This window comes from Barbatula barbatula, assembly GCF_947034865.1.
Source record: "Barbatula barbatula genome assembly, chromosome: 8".
Lineage (NCBI taxonomy): Eukaryota > Metazoa > Chordata > Actinopteri > Cypriniformes > Nemacheilidae > Barbatula > Barbatula barbatula.
In genome coordinates this window covers 7,741,906-7,757,116 of record NC_136771.1, presented here as the reverse complement: position 1 = coordinate 7,757,116, position 15,211 = coordinate 7,741,906, and the positions used below count along the sequence as shown (strand labels likewise).

The window sequence follows — 15,211 nt, the reverse complement described above, 5'->3', positions numbered from 1 at the left end:
GGTTGTTGGAGCTGTTGTTGTAGTTGTTGGAACCTCAGTTGTGGTTGTTGGAGACGCAGTTGTGGTAGTAGGAGCTTTTGTTGTGGTAGTTGGAGCTGTTGTTGTAGTTGTTGGAACCTCAGTTGTGGTTGTTGGAGCTGTTGTTGTGGTAGTTGGAAGCTCAGTTGAGGTTGTTGGAGCTGTTGTTGTGGTAGTTGGAGCTGTTGTGGTTGTTGGAGCCTTAGTTGTTGTTGTCAGAGCTGTTGTTGTGGTAGTTGGAAGCTCAGTTGTGGTTGTTGGAGCCTCAGTTGTGGTTGTTAGAGCTGTTGTTGTAGTTGGTGCATCAGTTGTGGTTGTTGGAGCTGTTTTTGTTGTGCTAGTAGGAGCTGTTGTTGGGGTAGTCGGAGCTATTGATGTGGTTGTTGGAGTTGTTGTTGTCGGAGCTGTTGTGGTTGTTGGAGCCTCAGTTGTGGTTGTTACAGCTGTTGTTGTGGTAGAAGGAGCTGTAGTTGTGGTTGTTGGAGCTGTTGTTGTGGTAGAAGGAGCCTCCGTTGTGGTTGTTGAAGCTGTTGTTGTGGTTGTCGGAGCTGTTGTGGTTGTTGGAGCCTCAGTTGTGGTTGTTGGAGCTGTTGTTGTGGTAGTTGGAGCTGCAGTTGTGGTTGCCGGAGCTGTTGTTGTGGTAGTTGGAGCCTCAGTTGTGGTTGTTGCAGCTGATTTTGTGGTAGTAGGAGCTGTTGTTTTGATAGTTGGAGCTGTTGTTGTAGTTGTTGGAACCTCAGTTGTGGTTGTTGGAGCTATTGTTGTAGTTGTTGGAACCTCAGTTGTGGTTGTTGGAGACGCAGTTGTGGTAGTAGGAGCTGTTGTTGTGGTAGTTGGAGCTGTTGTTGTGGTAGTTGGAGCTGTTGTTGTGGTAGTTGGAGATGTTGTTGTTGTTGAAGCCTCAGTTGTGGTTGTTGAAGCCTCAGTTGTGGTTGTCGGAGACTCCGTTGTGGTTGTTGGAACCTCAGTTGTGGTTGTTGGAGCTTCAGTTGTGGTTGTTGGAGCCTCAGTTGTGGTTGTCGGAGCTGTTGTGGTTGTCGGAGCTGTTGTTGTGGTTGTCGGAGCTGTTGTGGTTGTTGGAGCCTCAGTTGTGGTTGTTGGAGCTGTTGTTGTGGTTGTCGGAGCTGTTGTGGTTGTTGGAGCCTCAGTTGTGGTTGTTGGAGCCTCAGTTGGGGTTGTTGGAGCTGTTGTTGTGGTTGTCGGAGCTGTTGTGGTTGTTGGAGCCTCATTTGTGGTTGTTGGAGCTGTTGTTGTGGTAGTTGGAAGCTCAGTTGTGGTTGTTGGAGCCTCAGTTGTGGTTGTTGGAGCCTCAGTTGTGGTTGTTGGAGCTGTTGTTGTAGTTGTTGGAACCTCAGTTATGGTTGTTGGAGACGCAGTTGTGGTAGTAGGAGCTGTTGTTGTGGTAGTTGGAGCTGTTGTTGTAGTTGTTGGAACCTCAGTTGTGGTTGTTGGAGACGCAGTTGTGGTAGTAGGAGCTGTTGTTGTGGTAGTTGGAAGCTCAGTTGTGGTTGTTGGAGTCTCAGTTGTGGTTGTTGGAGCTGTTGTTGTGGTAGTTGGAAGCTCAGTTGAGGTTGTTGGAGCTGTTGTTGTGGTAGTTGGAGCTGTTGTGGTTGTTGGAGCCTCAGTTGTTGTTGTCGGAGCTGTTGTTGTGGTAGTTGGAAGCTCAGTTGTGGTTGTTGGAGCCTCAGTTGTGGTTGTTGGAGCTGTTGTTGTGGTAGTTGGAAGCTCAGTTGTGGTTGTTGGAGCCTCAATTGTGGTTGTTAGAGCTGTTGTTGTAGTTGGTGCATCAGTTGTGGTTGTTGGAGCTGTTTTTGTTGTGCTAGTAGGAGCTGTTGTTGTGGTAGTCGGAGCTATTGATGTGGTTGTTGGAGTTGTTGTTGTCGGAGCTGTTGTGGTTGTTGGAGCCGCAGTTGTGGTTGTTGCAGCTGTTGTTGTGGTAATGGGAGCTGTTGTTGTTGTAGTTGGAAGCTCAGTTGAGGTTGTTGGAGCTGTTGTTGTGGTAGTTGGAGCCTCAGTTTTTGTTGTCGGAGCTGTTGTTGTGGTAGTTGGAAGCTCAGTTGTGGTTGTTGGAGCCTCAGTTGTGGTTGTTGGAGCCTCAGTTGTGGTTGTTGGAGCTGTTGTTGTGGTTGTCGGAGCTGTTGTGGTTGTTGGAGCCTCAGTTGTGGTTGTTGGAGCTGTTGTTGTGGTAGTTGGAAGCTCAGTTGTGGTTGTTGGAGCCTCAGTTGTGGTTGTTGGAGCATCAGTTGTGGTTGTTGGAGCTGTTGTTGTAGTTGGTGCATCAGTTGTGGTTGTTTGAGCTGTTGTTGTGGTTGTTGGAACCTCAGTTGTGGTTGTTGGAGCTGTTGTTGTAGTTGGTGCATCAGTTGTGGTTGTCGGAGCTGTTGTTGTGGTTGTCAGAGTTGTTGTTGTCGGAGCTGTTGTGGTTGTTGGAGCCGCAGTTGTGGTTGTTGCAGCTGTTGTTGTGGTAATGGGAGCTGTTGTTGTTGTAGTTGGTTGCTCAGTTGAGGTTGTCGGAGCTGTTGTTGTGGTAGTTGGAGCTGTTGTGGTTGTTGGAGCCTCAGTTGTTGTTGTCGGAGCTGTTTTTGTGGTAGTTGGAAACTCAGTTGTGGTTTTTGGAGCCTCAGTTGTGGTTGTTGGAGCTGTTGTTGTGGTTGTTGGAGCTGTTGTTGTGGTAGTTGGAAGCTCAGTTGTGGTTGTTGGAGCCTCAGTTGTGGTTGTTGGAGCTGTTGTTGTAGTAGGTGCATCAGTTGTGGTTGTTGGAGCTGTTGTTGTGGTTGTTGGAACCTCAGTTGTGGTTGTTGGAGCTGTTGTTGTGGTAGTTGGAAGCTCAGTTGTGGTTGTTGGAGCCTCAGTTGTGGTTGTTGGAGCCTCAGTTGTGGTTGTTGGAGCCACAGTTGTGGTTGTTGGAGCCTCAGTTGTGGTTGTTGGAGCTGTTGTTGTAGTAGGTGCATCAGTTGTGGTTTTTGGAGCTGTTGTTGTGGTTGTTGGAACCTCAGTTGTGGTAGTAGGAGCTGTTGTTGTGGTAGTTGGAAGCTCAGTTGTGGTTGTTGGAGCCTCAGTTGTGGTTGTTGGAGCCTCAGTTGTGGTTGTTGGAGCTGTTGTTGTGGTTGTTGTAACCTCAGTTGTGGTTGGTGGAGCTGTTGTTGTAGTTGTTGGAACCTCAGTTATGGTTGTTGGAGACTTAGTTGTGGTAGTAGGAGCTGTTGTTGTGGTAGTTGGAGCTGTTGTTGTAGTTGTTGGAACCTCAGTTGTGGTTGTTGGAGACGCAGTTGTGGTAGTAGGAGCTGTTGTTGTGGTAGTTGGAGCTGTTGTTGTAGTTGTTGGAACCTCAGTTGTGGTTGTTGGAGACGCAGTTGTGGTAGTAGGAGCTGTTGTTGTGGTAGTTGGAAGCTCAGTTGTGGTTGTTGGAGTCTCAGTTGTGGTTGTTGGAGCTGTTGTTGTGGTAGTTGGAAGCTCAGTTGAGGTTGTTGGAGCTGTTGTTGTGGTAGTTGGAGCTGTTGTGGTTGTTGGAGCCTCAGTTGTTGTTGTCGGAGCTGTTGTTGTGGTAGTTGGAAGCTCAGTTGTGGTTGTTGGAGCCTCAGTTGTGGTTGTTGGAGCTGTTGTTTTGGTAGTTGGAAGCTCAGTTGATGTTGTTGGAGCCTCAGTTGTGGTTGTTAGAGCTGTTGTTGTAGTTGGTGCATCAGTTGTGGTTGTTGGAGCTGTTTTTGTTGTGCTAGTAGGAGCTGTTGTTGTGGTAGTCGGAGCTATTGATGTGGTTGTTGGAGTTGTTGTTGTCGGAGCTGTTGTGGTTGTTGGAGCCGCAGTTGTGGTTGTTGCAGCTGTTGTTGTGGTAATGGGAGCTGTTGTTGTTGTAGTTGGAAGCTCAGTTGAGGTTGTTGGAGCTGTTGTTGTGGTAGTTGGAGCTGTTGTGGTTGTTGGAGCCTCAGTTGTTGTTGTCGGAGCTGTTGTTGTTGTAGTTGGAAGCTCAGTTGTGGTTGTTGGAGCCTCAGTTGTGGTTGTTGGAGCCTCAGTTGTGGTTGTTGGAGCTGTTGTTGTGGTAGTTGGAAGCTCAGTTGTGGTTGTTGGAGCCTCAGTTGTGGTTGTTGGAGCCACAGTTGTGGTTGTCGGAGCTGTTGTGGTTGTTGGAGCCTCAGTTGTGGTTGTTGGAGCTGTTGTTGTGGTTGTCGGAGCTGTTGTGGTTGTCGGAGCCTCAGTTGTGGTTGTTGGAGCCTCAGTTGTGGTTGTTGGAGCTGTTGTTGTGGTTGTCGGAGCTGTTGTGGTTGTTGGAGCTGTTGTTGTGGTAGTTGGAAGCTCAGTTGTGGTTGTTGGAGCCTCAGTTGTGGTTGTTGGAGCCTCAGTTGTGGTTGTTGGAGCTGTTCTTGTAGTAGGTGCATCAGCTGTGGTTGTTGGAGCTGTTGTTGTGGTTGTTGGAACCTCAGTTGTGGTTGTTGGAGCTGTTGTTGTAGTTGTTGGAACCTCAGTTATGGTTGTTGGAGACGCAGTTGTGGTAGTAGGAGCTGTTGTTGTGGTAGTTGGAGCTGTTGTTGTAGTTGTTGGAACCTCAGTTGTGGTTGTTGGAGACGCAGTTGTGGTAGTAGGACCTGTTGTTGTGGTAGTTGGAAGCTCAGTTGTGGTTGTTGGAGTCTCAGTTGTGGTTGTTGGAGCTGTTGTTGTGGTAGTTGGAAGCTCAGTTGAGGTTGTTGGAGCTGTTGTTGTGATAGTTGGAGCTGTTGTGGTTGTTGGAGCCTCAGTTGTTGTTGTCGGAGCTGTTGTTGTGGTAGTTGGAAGCTCAGTTGTGGTTGTTGGAGCCTCAGTTGTGGTTGTTGGAGCTGTTGTTGTGGTAGTTGGAAGCTCAGTTGTGGTTGTTGGAGCCTCAATTGTGGTTGTTAGAGCTGTTGTTGTAGTTGGTGCATCAGTTGTGGTTGTTGGAGCTGTTTTTGTTGTGCTAGTAGGAGCTGTTGTTGTGGTAGTCGGAGCTATTGATGTGGTTGTTGGAGTTGTTTTTGTCGGAGCTGTTGTGGTTGTTGGAGCCGCAGTTGTGGTTGTTGCAGCTGTTGTTGTGGTAATGGGAGCTGTTGTTGTTGTAGTTGGAAGCTCAGTTGAGGTTGTTGGAGCTGTTGTTGTGGTAGTTGGAGCCTCAGTTTTTGTTGTCGGAGCTGTTGTTGTGGTAGTTGGAAGCTCAGTTGTGGTTGTTGGAGCCTCAGTTGTGGTTGTTGGAGCCTCAGTTGTGGTTGTTGGAGCTGTTGTTGTGGTTGTCGGAGCTGTTGTGGTTGTTGGAGCCTCAGTTGTGGTTGTTGGAGCTGTTGTTGTGGTAGTTGGAAGCTCAGTTGTGGTTGTTGGAGCCTCAGTTGTGGTTGTTGGAGCCTCAGTTGTGGTTGTTGGAGCTGTTGTTGTAGTTGGTGCATCAGTTGTGGTTGTTGGAGCTGTTGTTGTGGTTGTTGGAACCTCAGTTGTGGTTGTTGGAGCTGTTGTTGTAGTTGGTGCATCAGTTGTGGTTGTCGGAGCTGTTGTTGTGGTTGTCAGAGTTGTTGTTGTCGGAGCTGTTGTGGTTGTTGGAGCCGCAGTTGTGGTTGTTGCAGCTGTTGTTGTGGTAATGGGAGCTGTTGTTGTTGTAGTTGGTTGCTCAGTTGAGGATGTTGGAGCTGTTGTTGTGGTAGTTGGAGCTGTTGTGGTTGTTGGAGCCTCAGTTGTTGTTGTCGGAGCTGTTTTTGTGGTAGTTGGAAACTCAGTTGTGGTTTTTGGAGCCTCAGTTGTGGTTGTTGGAGCCTCAGTTGTGGTTGTTGGAGCTGTTGTTGTAGTTGTCGGAGCTGTTGTGGTTGTTGGAGCCTCAGTTGTGGTTGTTGGAGCCTCAGTTGTGGTTGTTGGAGCTGTTGTTGTAGTTGGTGCATCAGTTGAGGTTGTTGGAGCTGTTGTTGTGGTTGTTGGAGCCTCAGTTGTGGTTGTTGGAGCTGTTGTTGTAGTTGGTGCATCAGTTGTGGTTGTCGGAGCTGTTGTTGTGGTTGTCGGAGCTGTTGTTGTGGTAGTCGGAGCCTCAGTTGTGGTTGTTGGAGCCACAGTTGTGGTTGTTGGAGCCTCAGTTGTGGTTGTTGGAGCTGTTGTTGTGGTTGTTGGAAGCTCAGTTGTGGTTGTTGGAGCCTCAGTTGTGGTTGTTGGAGCCTCAGTTGTGGTTGTTGGAGCCACAGTTGTGGTTGTTGGAGCCTCAGTTGTGGTTGTTGGAGCTGTTGTTGTAGTAGGTGCATCAGTTGTGGTTTTTGGAGCTGTTGTTGTGGTTGTTGGAACCTCAGTTGTGGTAGTAGGAGCTGTTGTTGTGGTAGTTGGAAGCTCAGTTGTGGTTGTTGGAGCCTCAGTTGTGGTTGTTGGAGCCTCAGTTGTGGTTGTTGGAGCTGTTGTTGTGGTTGTTGGAGCTGTTGTTGTGGTTGTTGTAACCTCAGTTGTGGTTGTTGGAGCTGTTGTTGTAGTTGTTGGAACCTCAGTTATGGTTGTTGGAGACGCAGTTGTGGTAGTAGGAGCTGTTGTTGTGGTAGTTGGAGCTTTTGTTGTAGTTGTTGGAACCTCAGTTGTGGTTGTTGGAGACGCCGTTGTGGTAGTAGGAGCTGTTGTTGTGGTAGTTGGAGCTGTTGTTGTAGTTGTTGGAACCTCAGTTGTGGTTGTTGGAGACGCAGTTGTGGTAGTAGGAGCTGTTGTTGTGGTAGTTGGAAGCTCAGTTGTGGTTGTTGGAGTCTCAGTTGTGGTTGTTGGAGCTGTTGTTGTGGTAGTTGGAAGCTCAGTTGAGGTTGTTGGAGCTGTTGTTGTGGTAGTTGGAGCTGTTGTGGTTGTTGGAGCCTCAGTTGTTGTTGTCGGAGCTGTTGTTGTGGTAGTTGGAAGCTCAGTTGTGGTTGTTGGAGCCTCAGTTGTGGTTGTTGGAGCTGTTGTTTTGGTAGTTGGAAGCTCAGTTGTGGTTGTTGGAGCCTCAGTTGTGGTTGTTAGAGCTGTTGTTGTAGTTGGTGCATCAGTTGTGGTTGTTGGAGCTGTTTTTGTTGTGCTAGTAGGAGCTGTTGTTGTGGTAGTCGGAGCTATTGATGTGGTTGTTGGAGTTGTTGTTGTCGGAGCTGTTGTGGTTGTTGGAGCCGCAGTTGTGGTTGTTGCAGCTGTTGTTGTGGTAATGGGAGCTGTTGTTGTTGTAGTTGGAAGCTCAGTTGAGGTTGTTGGAGCTGTTGTTGTGGTAGTTGGAGCTGTTGTGGTTGTTGGAGCCTCAGTTGTTGTTGTCGGAGCTGTTGTTGTTGTAGTTGGAAGCTCAGTTGTGGTTGTTGGAGCCTCAGTTGTGGTTGTTGGAGCCTCAGTTGTGGTTGTTGGAGCTGTTGTTGTGGTAGTTGGAAGCTCAGTTGTGGTTGTTGGAGCCTCAGTTGTGGTTGTTGGAGCCTCAGTTGTGGTTGTTGGAGCTGTTGTTGTGGTTGTTGGAGCTGTTGTTGTGGTTGTTGTAACCTCAGTTGTGGTTGTTGGAGCTGTTGTTGTAGTTGTTGGAACCTCAGTTATGGTTGTTGGAGACGCAGTTGTGGTAGTAGGAGCTGTTGTTGTGGTAGTTGGAGCTGTTGTTGTAGTTGTTGGAACCTCAGTTGTGGTTGTTGGAGACGCAGTTGTGGTAGTAGGAGCTGTTGTTGTGGTAGTTGGAGCTGTTGTTGTAGTTGTTGGAACCTCAGTTGTGGTTGTTGGAGACGCAGTTGTGGTAGTAGGAGCTGTTGTTGTGGTAGTTGGAAGCTCAGTTGTGGTTGTTGGAGTCTCAGTTGTGGTTGTTGGAGCTGTTGTTGTGGTAGTTGGAAGCTCAGTTGTGGTTGTTGGAGCTGTTGTTGTGGTAGTTGGAGCTGTTGTGGTTGTTGGAGCCTCAGTTGTTGTTGTCGGAGCTGTTGTTGTGGTAGTTGGAAGCTCAGTTGTGGTTGTTGGAGCCTTAGTTGTGGTTGTTGGAGCTGTTGTTTTGGTAGTTGGAAGCTCAGTTGTGGTTGTTGGAGCCTCAGTTGTGGTTGTTATAGCTGTTGTTGTAGTTGGTGCATCAGTTGTGGTTGTTGGAGCTGTTTTTGTTGTGCTAGTAGGAGCTGTTGTTGTGGTAGTCGGAGCTATTGATGTGGTTGTTGGAGTTGTTGTTGTCGGAGCTGTTGTGGTTGTTGGAGCCGCAGTTGTGGTTGTTGCAGCTGTTGTTGTGGTAATGGGAGCTGTTGTTGTTGTAGTTGGAAGCTCAGTTGAGGTTGTTGGAGCTGTTGTTGTGGTAGTTGGAGCTGTTGTGGTTGTTGGAGCCTCAGTTGTTGTTGTCGGAGCTGTTGTTGTGGTAGTTGGAAGCTCAGTTGTGGTTGTTGGAGCCTCAGTTGTGGTTGTTGGAGCCTCAGTTGTGGTTGTTGGAGCTGTTGTTGTAGTTGTCGGAGCTGTTGTGGTTGTTGGAGCCTCAGTTGTGGTTGTTGGAGCTGTTGTTGTGGTAGTTGGAAGCTCAGTTGTGGTTGTTGGAGCCTCAGTTGTGGTTGTTGGAGCTGTTGTTGTAGTTGGTGCATCAGTTGTGGTTGTTGGAGCTGTTGTTGTGGTTGTTGGAGCCTCAGTTGTGGTTGTTGGAGCTGTTGTTGTAGTTGGTGCATCAGTTGTGGTTGTCGGAGCTGTTGTTGTGGTTGTCGGAGCCTCAGTTGTGGTTGTTGGAGCCTCAGTTGTGGTTGTTAGAGCTGTTGTTGTGGTTGTCGGAGCTGTTGTTGTGGTTGTCGGAGCTGTTGTGGTTGTTGGAGCCTCATTTGTGGTTGTTGGAGCTGTTGTTGTGGTAGTTGGAAGATCAGTTGTGGTTGTTGGAGCCTCAGTTGTGGTTGTTGGAGCCACAGTTGTGGTTGTTGGAGCCTCAGTTGTGGTTGTTGGAGCTGTTGTTGTAGTAGGTGCATCAGTTGTGGTTGTTGGAGCTGTTGTTGTGGTTGTTGGAACCTCAGTTGTGGTTGTTGGAGCTGTTGTTGTAGTTGTTGGAACCTCAGTTATTGTTGTTGGAGACGCAGTTGTGGTAGTAGGAGCTGTTGTTGTGGTAGTTGGAAGCTCAGTTGTGGTTGTTGGAGCCTCAGTTGTGGTTGTTGGAGCCTCATTTGTGGTTGTTGGAGCTGTTGTTGTGGTAGTTGGAAGCTCAGTTGTGGTTGTTGGAGCCTCAGTTGTGGTTGTTGGAGCCTCAGTTGTGGTTGTTGGAGCTGTTGTTGTAGTAGGTGCATCAGTTGTGGTTGTTGGAGCTGTTGTTGTGGTTGTTGTAACCTCAGTTGTGGTTGTTGGAGCTGTTGTTGTAGTTGTTGGAACCTCAGTTATGGTTGTTGGAGACGCAGTTGTGGTAGTAGGAGCTGTTGTTGTGGTAGTTGGAGCTGTTATTGTAGTTGTTGGAACCTCAGTTGTGGTTGTTGGAGACGCAGTTGTGGTAGTAGGAGCTGTTGTTGTGGTAGTTGGAAGCTCAGTTGTGGTTGTTGGAGCCTCAGTTGTGGTTGTTAGAGCTGTTGTTGTAGTTGGTGCATCAGTTGTGGTTGTTGGAGCTGTTTTTGTTGTGCTAGTAGGAGCTGTTGTTGGGGTAGTCGGAGCTATTGATGTGGTTGTTGGAGTTGTTGTTGTCGGAGCTGTTGTGGTTGTTGGAGCCTCAGTTGTGGTTGTTGCAGCTGTTGTTGTTGTAGAAGGAGCTGTAGTTGTGGTTGTTGGAGCTGTTGTTGTGGTAGTAGGAGCCTCCGTTGTGGTTGTTGAAGCTGTTGTTGTGGTTGTCGGCGCTGTTGTGGTTGTTGGAGCCTCAGTTGTGGTTGTTGGAGCTGTTGTTGTGGTAGTTGGAGCTGCAGTTGTGGTTGCCGGAGCTGTTGTTGTGGTAGTTGGAGCCTCAGTTGTGGTTGTTGCAGCTGATGTTGTGGTAGTAGGAGCTGTTGATGTGGTAGTTGGAGCATCAGTTGTGGTTGTTGGAGCTGCAGTTGTGGTTACTGGAGCTGTTGTTGTGGTAGTTGGAGCTGTTGTTGTGGTTGTTGGAGCTGTTGTTGTGGTAGTAGGAGCTGTCGTTGTGGTTGTTGGAGCTGTTGTTGTAGTTGTTGGAACCTCAGTTGTTGTTGTTGGAGCTGTTGTTGTAGTTGTTGGAACCTCAGTTGTGGTTGTTGGAGCTGTTGTTGTAGTTGTTGGAACCTCAGTTGTGGTTGTTGGAGACGCAGTTGTGGTAGTAGGAGCTGTTGTTGTGGTAGTTGGAGCTGTTGTTGTAGTTGTTGGAACCTCAGTTGTGGTTGTTGTGGAGGCAGTTGTGGTAGTAGGAGCTGTTGTTGTGATAGTTGGAGCTGTTGTTGTGGTAGTTGGAGCTGTTGTTGTGGTAGTTGGAGCCTCAGTTGTGGTAGTTGGAGTTGTTGTTGTTGTTGTTGAAGCCTCAGTTGTGGTTGTTGGAGCCTCAGTTGTGGTTGTCGGAGACGCAGTTGTGGTAGTAGGACCTGTTGTTGTGGTAGTTGGAGCTGTTGTTGTAGTTGTTGAAACCTCAGTTGTGGATGTTGGAGCTGTTGTTGTAGTTGTTGGAACCTCAGTTGTGGTTGTTGGAGACGCAGTTGTGGTAGTAGGAGCTGTTGTTGTGGTAGTTGGAGCTGTTGTTGTGGTAGTTGGAGCTGTTGTTGTGGTAGTTGGAGATGTTGTTGTTGTTGTTGTTGAAGCCTCAGTTGTGGTTGTTGGTAACTCAGTTGTGGTTGTCGGAGACTCCGTTGTGGTTGTTGGAGCTTTTGTCGTAGTTTTTGGAACCTCAGTTGAGGTTGTTGGAGCTGTTGTTGTGGTAGTTGGAGCTGTTGTGGTTGTTGGAGCCTCAGTTGTTGTTGTCGGAGCTGTTGTTGTGGTAGTTGGAGCCTCAGTTGTGGTTGTTGCAGCTGATGTTGTGGTAGTAGGAGCTGTTGTTGTGGTAGTTGGAGCATCAGTTGTGGTTGTTGGAGCTGCAGTTGTGGTTACCGGAGCTGTTGTTGTGGTAGTTGGAGCTGTTGTTGTGGTTGTTGGAGCTGTTGTTGTGGTAGTAGGAGCTGTCGTTGTGGTTGTTGGAGCTGTTGTTGTAGTTGTTGGAACCTCAGTTGTGGTTGTTGGAGCTGTTGTTGTAGTTGTTGGAACCTCAGTTGTGGTTGTTGGAGCTGTTGTTGTAGTTGTTGGAGCCTCAGTTGTGGTTGTTGGAGCTGTTGTTGTGGTTGTTGGAGCTGTTGTTGTGGTAGTTGGAGCATCAGTTGTGGTTGTTGGAGCTGCAGTTGTGGTTACCGGAGCTGTTGTTGTGGTAGTTGGAGCTGTTGTTGTGGTAGTAGGAGCCTCAGTTGTGGTTGTTGCAGCTGATGTTGTGGTAGTAGGAGCTGTTGTTGTGGTAGTTGGAGCATCAGTTGTGGTTGTTGGAGCTGCAGTTGTGGTTACCGGAGCTGTTGTTGTGGTAGTTGGAGCTGTTGTTGTGGTTGTTGGAGCTGTTGTTGTGGTAGTAGGAGCTGTCGTTGTGGTTGTTGGAGCTGTTGTTGTAGTTGTTGGAACCTCAGTTGTGGTTGTTGGAGCTGTTGTTGTAGTTGTTGGAACCTCAGTTGTGGTTGTTGGAGCTGTTGTTGTAGTTGTTGGAGCCTCAGTTGTGGTTGTTGGAGCTGTTGTTGTGGTTGTTGTAACCTCAGTTGTGGTTGTTGGAGCTGTTGTTGTAGTTGTTGGAACCTCAGTTGTGGTTGTTGGAGACGCAGTTGTGGAAGTAGGAGCTGTTGTTGTGGTAGTTGGAGCTGTTGTTGTAGTTGTTGGAACCTCAGTTGTTGTTGTTGGAGACGCAGTTGTGGTAGTAGGAGCTGTTGTTGTGGTAGTTGGAGCTGTTGTTGTGGTAGTTGGAGCTGTTGTTGTGGTAGTTGGAGATGTTGTTGAAGCCTCAGTTGTGGTTGTTGGAGCCTCAGTTATGGTTGTCGGAGACGCAGTTGTGGTAGTAGGAGCTGTTGTTGTGGTAGTTGGAGCTGTTGTTGTAGTTGTTGAAACCTCAGTTGTGGTTGTTGGAGCTGTTGTTGTAGTTGTTGGAACCTCAGTTGTGGTTGTTGGAGACGCAGTTGTGGTAGTAGGAGCTGTTGTTGTGGTAGTTGGAGCTGTTGTTGTGGTAGTTGGAGCTGTTGTTGTGGTAGTTGGAGCTGTTGTGGTTGTTGGAGCCTCAGTTGATGTTGTGGTAGTTGGAAGCTCAGTTGTGGTTGTTGGAGCCTCAGATGTGGTTGTTGGAAGCTCAGTTGTGGTTGTTGGAGCCTCAGTTGTGGTTGTTAGAGATGTTGTTGTAGTTGGTGCATCTGTTGTGGTTGTTGGAGCCTCAGTTGTGGTTGTTGGAGCCTCAGTTGTGGTTGTTGGAGCTGTTGTTGTGGTTGTTGGAGCCTCAGTTGTGGTTGTTGGATTCTCAGTTGTGGTTGTTGGAGCTGTTGTTGTGGTTGTTGGAGCCTCAGTTGTGGTTGTTGGAGCCTCAGTTGTGGTTGTTGGAGACGCCGTTGTGGTAGTAGGAGCTGTTGTTGTGGTAGTTGGATGCTCAGTTGTGCTAGTTGGATCTTTTGTTGTGGTTGTTGGAGCCTCAGTTATGGCTGTTGAAGCTTCAGTTGTGGTTGTTGCAGCTGTTGTTGTGGTTGTCGGAGCGTCAGTTGTCGTTGTTGGAGCTGTAGTTGTGGTTGTTGGAGCCTCATTTGTGGTTGTAGAGGTTGTTGGAGTAGTTGTGCATTCACAAACAGTCCACCACAAAAACACTATGTAACAATCAATATTAGCATTACATCATTAAATATTTTATTTTAAGAATAATATCATATAGAATGTCATGGTGTACTTACATATGGTGAGGAAAGTTTTCCTTCTGCCATTATATTTAGAAATAAAGGACCTGCTAAAATAAAAATATATATTAATATATATATAAACTAATTATTTTGGAGGATGCAGAAATGAAAATGAAGACTTCGAATGCACAGCATCAATATAGGTCAAACCAAAACGTGACATCAGCCATAATGACACATCAGAAAATTCCTGTCCAAATTCATGGACATGGACCATTTTTCTGCCTCATTTTTTAATGCTTCAAGTACATTACTTGAAGAGAACAGTTAGGGCAGACACAGTAAATTAACATTCAGACAGTACAAAAAAAAAATTAGGAGTTTATTTGCAAAAATTTAGAATTTTAGTTAAAAAAACATTATTGTTTTAGTTTTCTTTATTTTATTTAGTTAAAGTAATTATTACTTAGTCTATTTAACTGAATGCAAAAAATGCACAAAAATATTGATTTTAATTAACTCTTCAATTACGCTCTAAAAAATAAAATACTATACATATTATATTAAGTTTATACTTTTCCACACTGAGCTGACAGGTAGCCTAATGAAGAAGAAACTAAGATTTAAAAGTCTATATCAGATACATATGAATACAGTCATGAGGAAAACATGTAACATCCTTCTGCAATGTCTAATGACTATTATGGGAACATGCTTTGTGTGTCATGACACTGTCTGGTCTACTGTGTCTCAGGATATATGTTAAGTTTTTATGCCTAAACAGAGAATGAGCTGGATGGTACAGCGCATCCGGAGAGAATTCACAGCACTTCACTTTTTCCACATTTTGTCATGTTACAGCCTTTATTAAAATTGATTTAATTAATTAATTTCCTAAAAATTCTACAAACAATCCCCCATAATGACAACGTGAAAGAAGTTTGTTTGAAATCTTTGCAAATTTATTAAAAATAAAAAAATGAAAAAAGTACATGTAGATAAGTCTTCACAGCCTTTGCCATGACACTCAAAATTGAGCTCAGGTGCATAACTTGAGATGTTTCTACAACTTGATTGGAGTCCACCTGTGGTAAATTCAGTTGATTGGACATGATTTGGAAAGGCCCACACCTGTCTATATAAGGTCACACAGTTAACAGTGCATGTCAGAGCACAAACCAAGCCATGGAGTCTAAGGAATTGTCTGTAGACCGCCGAGACAGCAGCACTCCACCAATCAGGCAGAGTATGTATGGCAGAGTGGAGTTTGCCATAAGGCACCTGAAGGACTCTAAGACCATGAGAAACAAAATTCTCTGGTCTGATGAAACAAAGATTGAACTCTTAGGCCTGAATGCCAAGAGTCATTTCTGGAGGAAACCAGGCACCGCTCATCACCTGGCCAATACCATCCCTACAATGAAGCATGGTGGTGGCAGCATCATGCTGGGGGGTGTTTTTCAGCGGCAGGAACTCCGAGACTTGTCAGGATCGCGGGAAAGAGGAATGCAGCAATGTATAGACATCATCGATGAAAACCTGCTCTGGATCTCAGACTGGGGCAAAGGTTCATCGTCCAACAGGACAATGACCCTAAGCACACAGCCAAGATAACAAAGGAGTGGCTACAGGTCAACTCTGTGAATGTCCTTGAGTTGCCCAGACTTAAACCCGATTGAACATCTCTGGAGAGATCTAAAAATCGCTGTGCACCGACGCTCCCCATCCAACCTGATGGAGCTTGAGAGATCTTGCAAAGATGAATGGGAGAAACTGCCCAAAAATAGGTGTGACAACCTTGTAGCATCATACTCAAAAAGACTTGAGGCTGTAATTGGTGGTAATTGGTCAAAGGTGCTTCAACAAAGTATTGAGCAAAGGTTGTGAATACTTATGTACATGTGCTTTCAAACAAAGATTTCAAACAAACTTCTTTCACGTTGTCATTATGGGGTTTTTTTTGTAGAGTTTTGAGGAAAGTAATTAATTGAATCTATTTTTGAATAAGGCTGTAACATGACAAAATGTGCAAAAAGTGAAGCGCTGTTAATACTTTCCGGATGCACTGTAGCTTTATATGTCACTGCTCTGATGCTCTGTGCTTTTCCCTGCAATGTTGTGTGTATAGAGCCTTGTCTATTCAAGTCTTGGTCAATTTAAATATTTATCTGTTTTTTTAGTAAAAAAACCTGCAGTTGCCTCATTTATATAAACCTTTCCTGATATGGCGACTTGTTATTGTAGTAATGGGCCAAATTGCTCACTGTGGTGTCCGTATGTTTATAGTCTATAGCCTATGTATTAGATGTATTAAATCTCCTTGAAACTAATTTCTTTACTGTTCACTCTTTCTTCCACACTCTTCAAATATACCTTATATAGCTTTGTGATCTGCTTTAGTTTTAATGAGCCCAGCTTCATAGTATTTATGTATTGTTGCCTTTATGTTGCTCAAATTGTTTAAATTGTTTGCATCATTTGTACATTGTTTTGGATACAAGCTT

At 46.1% G+C, this 15,211-nt stretch overlaps 1 protein-coding gene across 1 annotated transcript in view; it reads right to left on the bottom strand.

Moving 5' to 3' along the window:
• The window catches only part of LOC306897114 (uncharacterized protein), a gene marked incomplete at both ends in the record, with an annotated part of 31,589 nt that extends 17,309 nt beyond the window's left edge, over positions 1 to 14,280 (bottom strand). Inside the window, 6 exons of the mRNA XM_079461594.1 lie at positions 460 to 566; positions 3,983 to 4,053; positions 4,753 to 4,836; positions 7,612 to 7,668; positions 10,834 to 11,444; positions 14,247 to 14,280. Coding sequence (XP_079317720.1) covers positions 460 to 566; positions 3,983 to 4,053; positions 4,753 to 4,836; positions 7,612 to 7,668; positions 10,834 to 11,444; positions 14,247 to 14,280 — 964 coding nt within the window. The remainder of the gene's footprint in view (positions 1 to 459; positions 567 to 3,982; positions 4,054 to 4,752; positions 4,837 to 7,611; positions 7,669 to 10,833; positions 11,445 to 14,246) is intronic.
• Between the last annotated feature and the right edge of the window lie 931 nt (positions 14,281 to 15,211).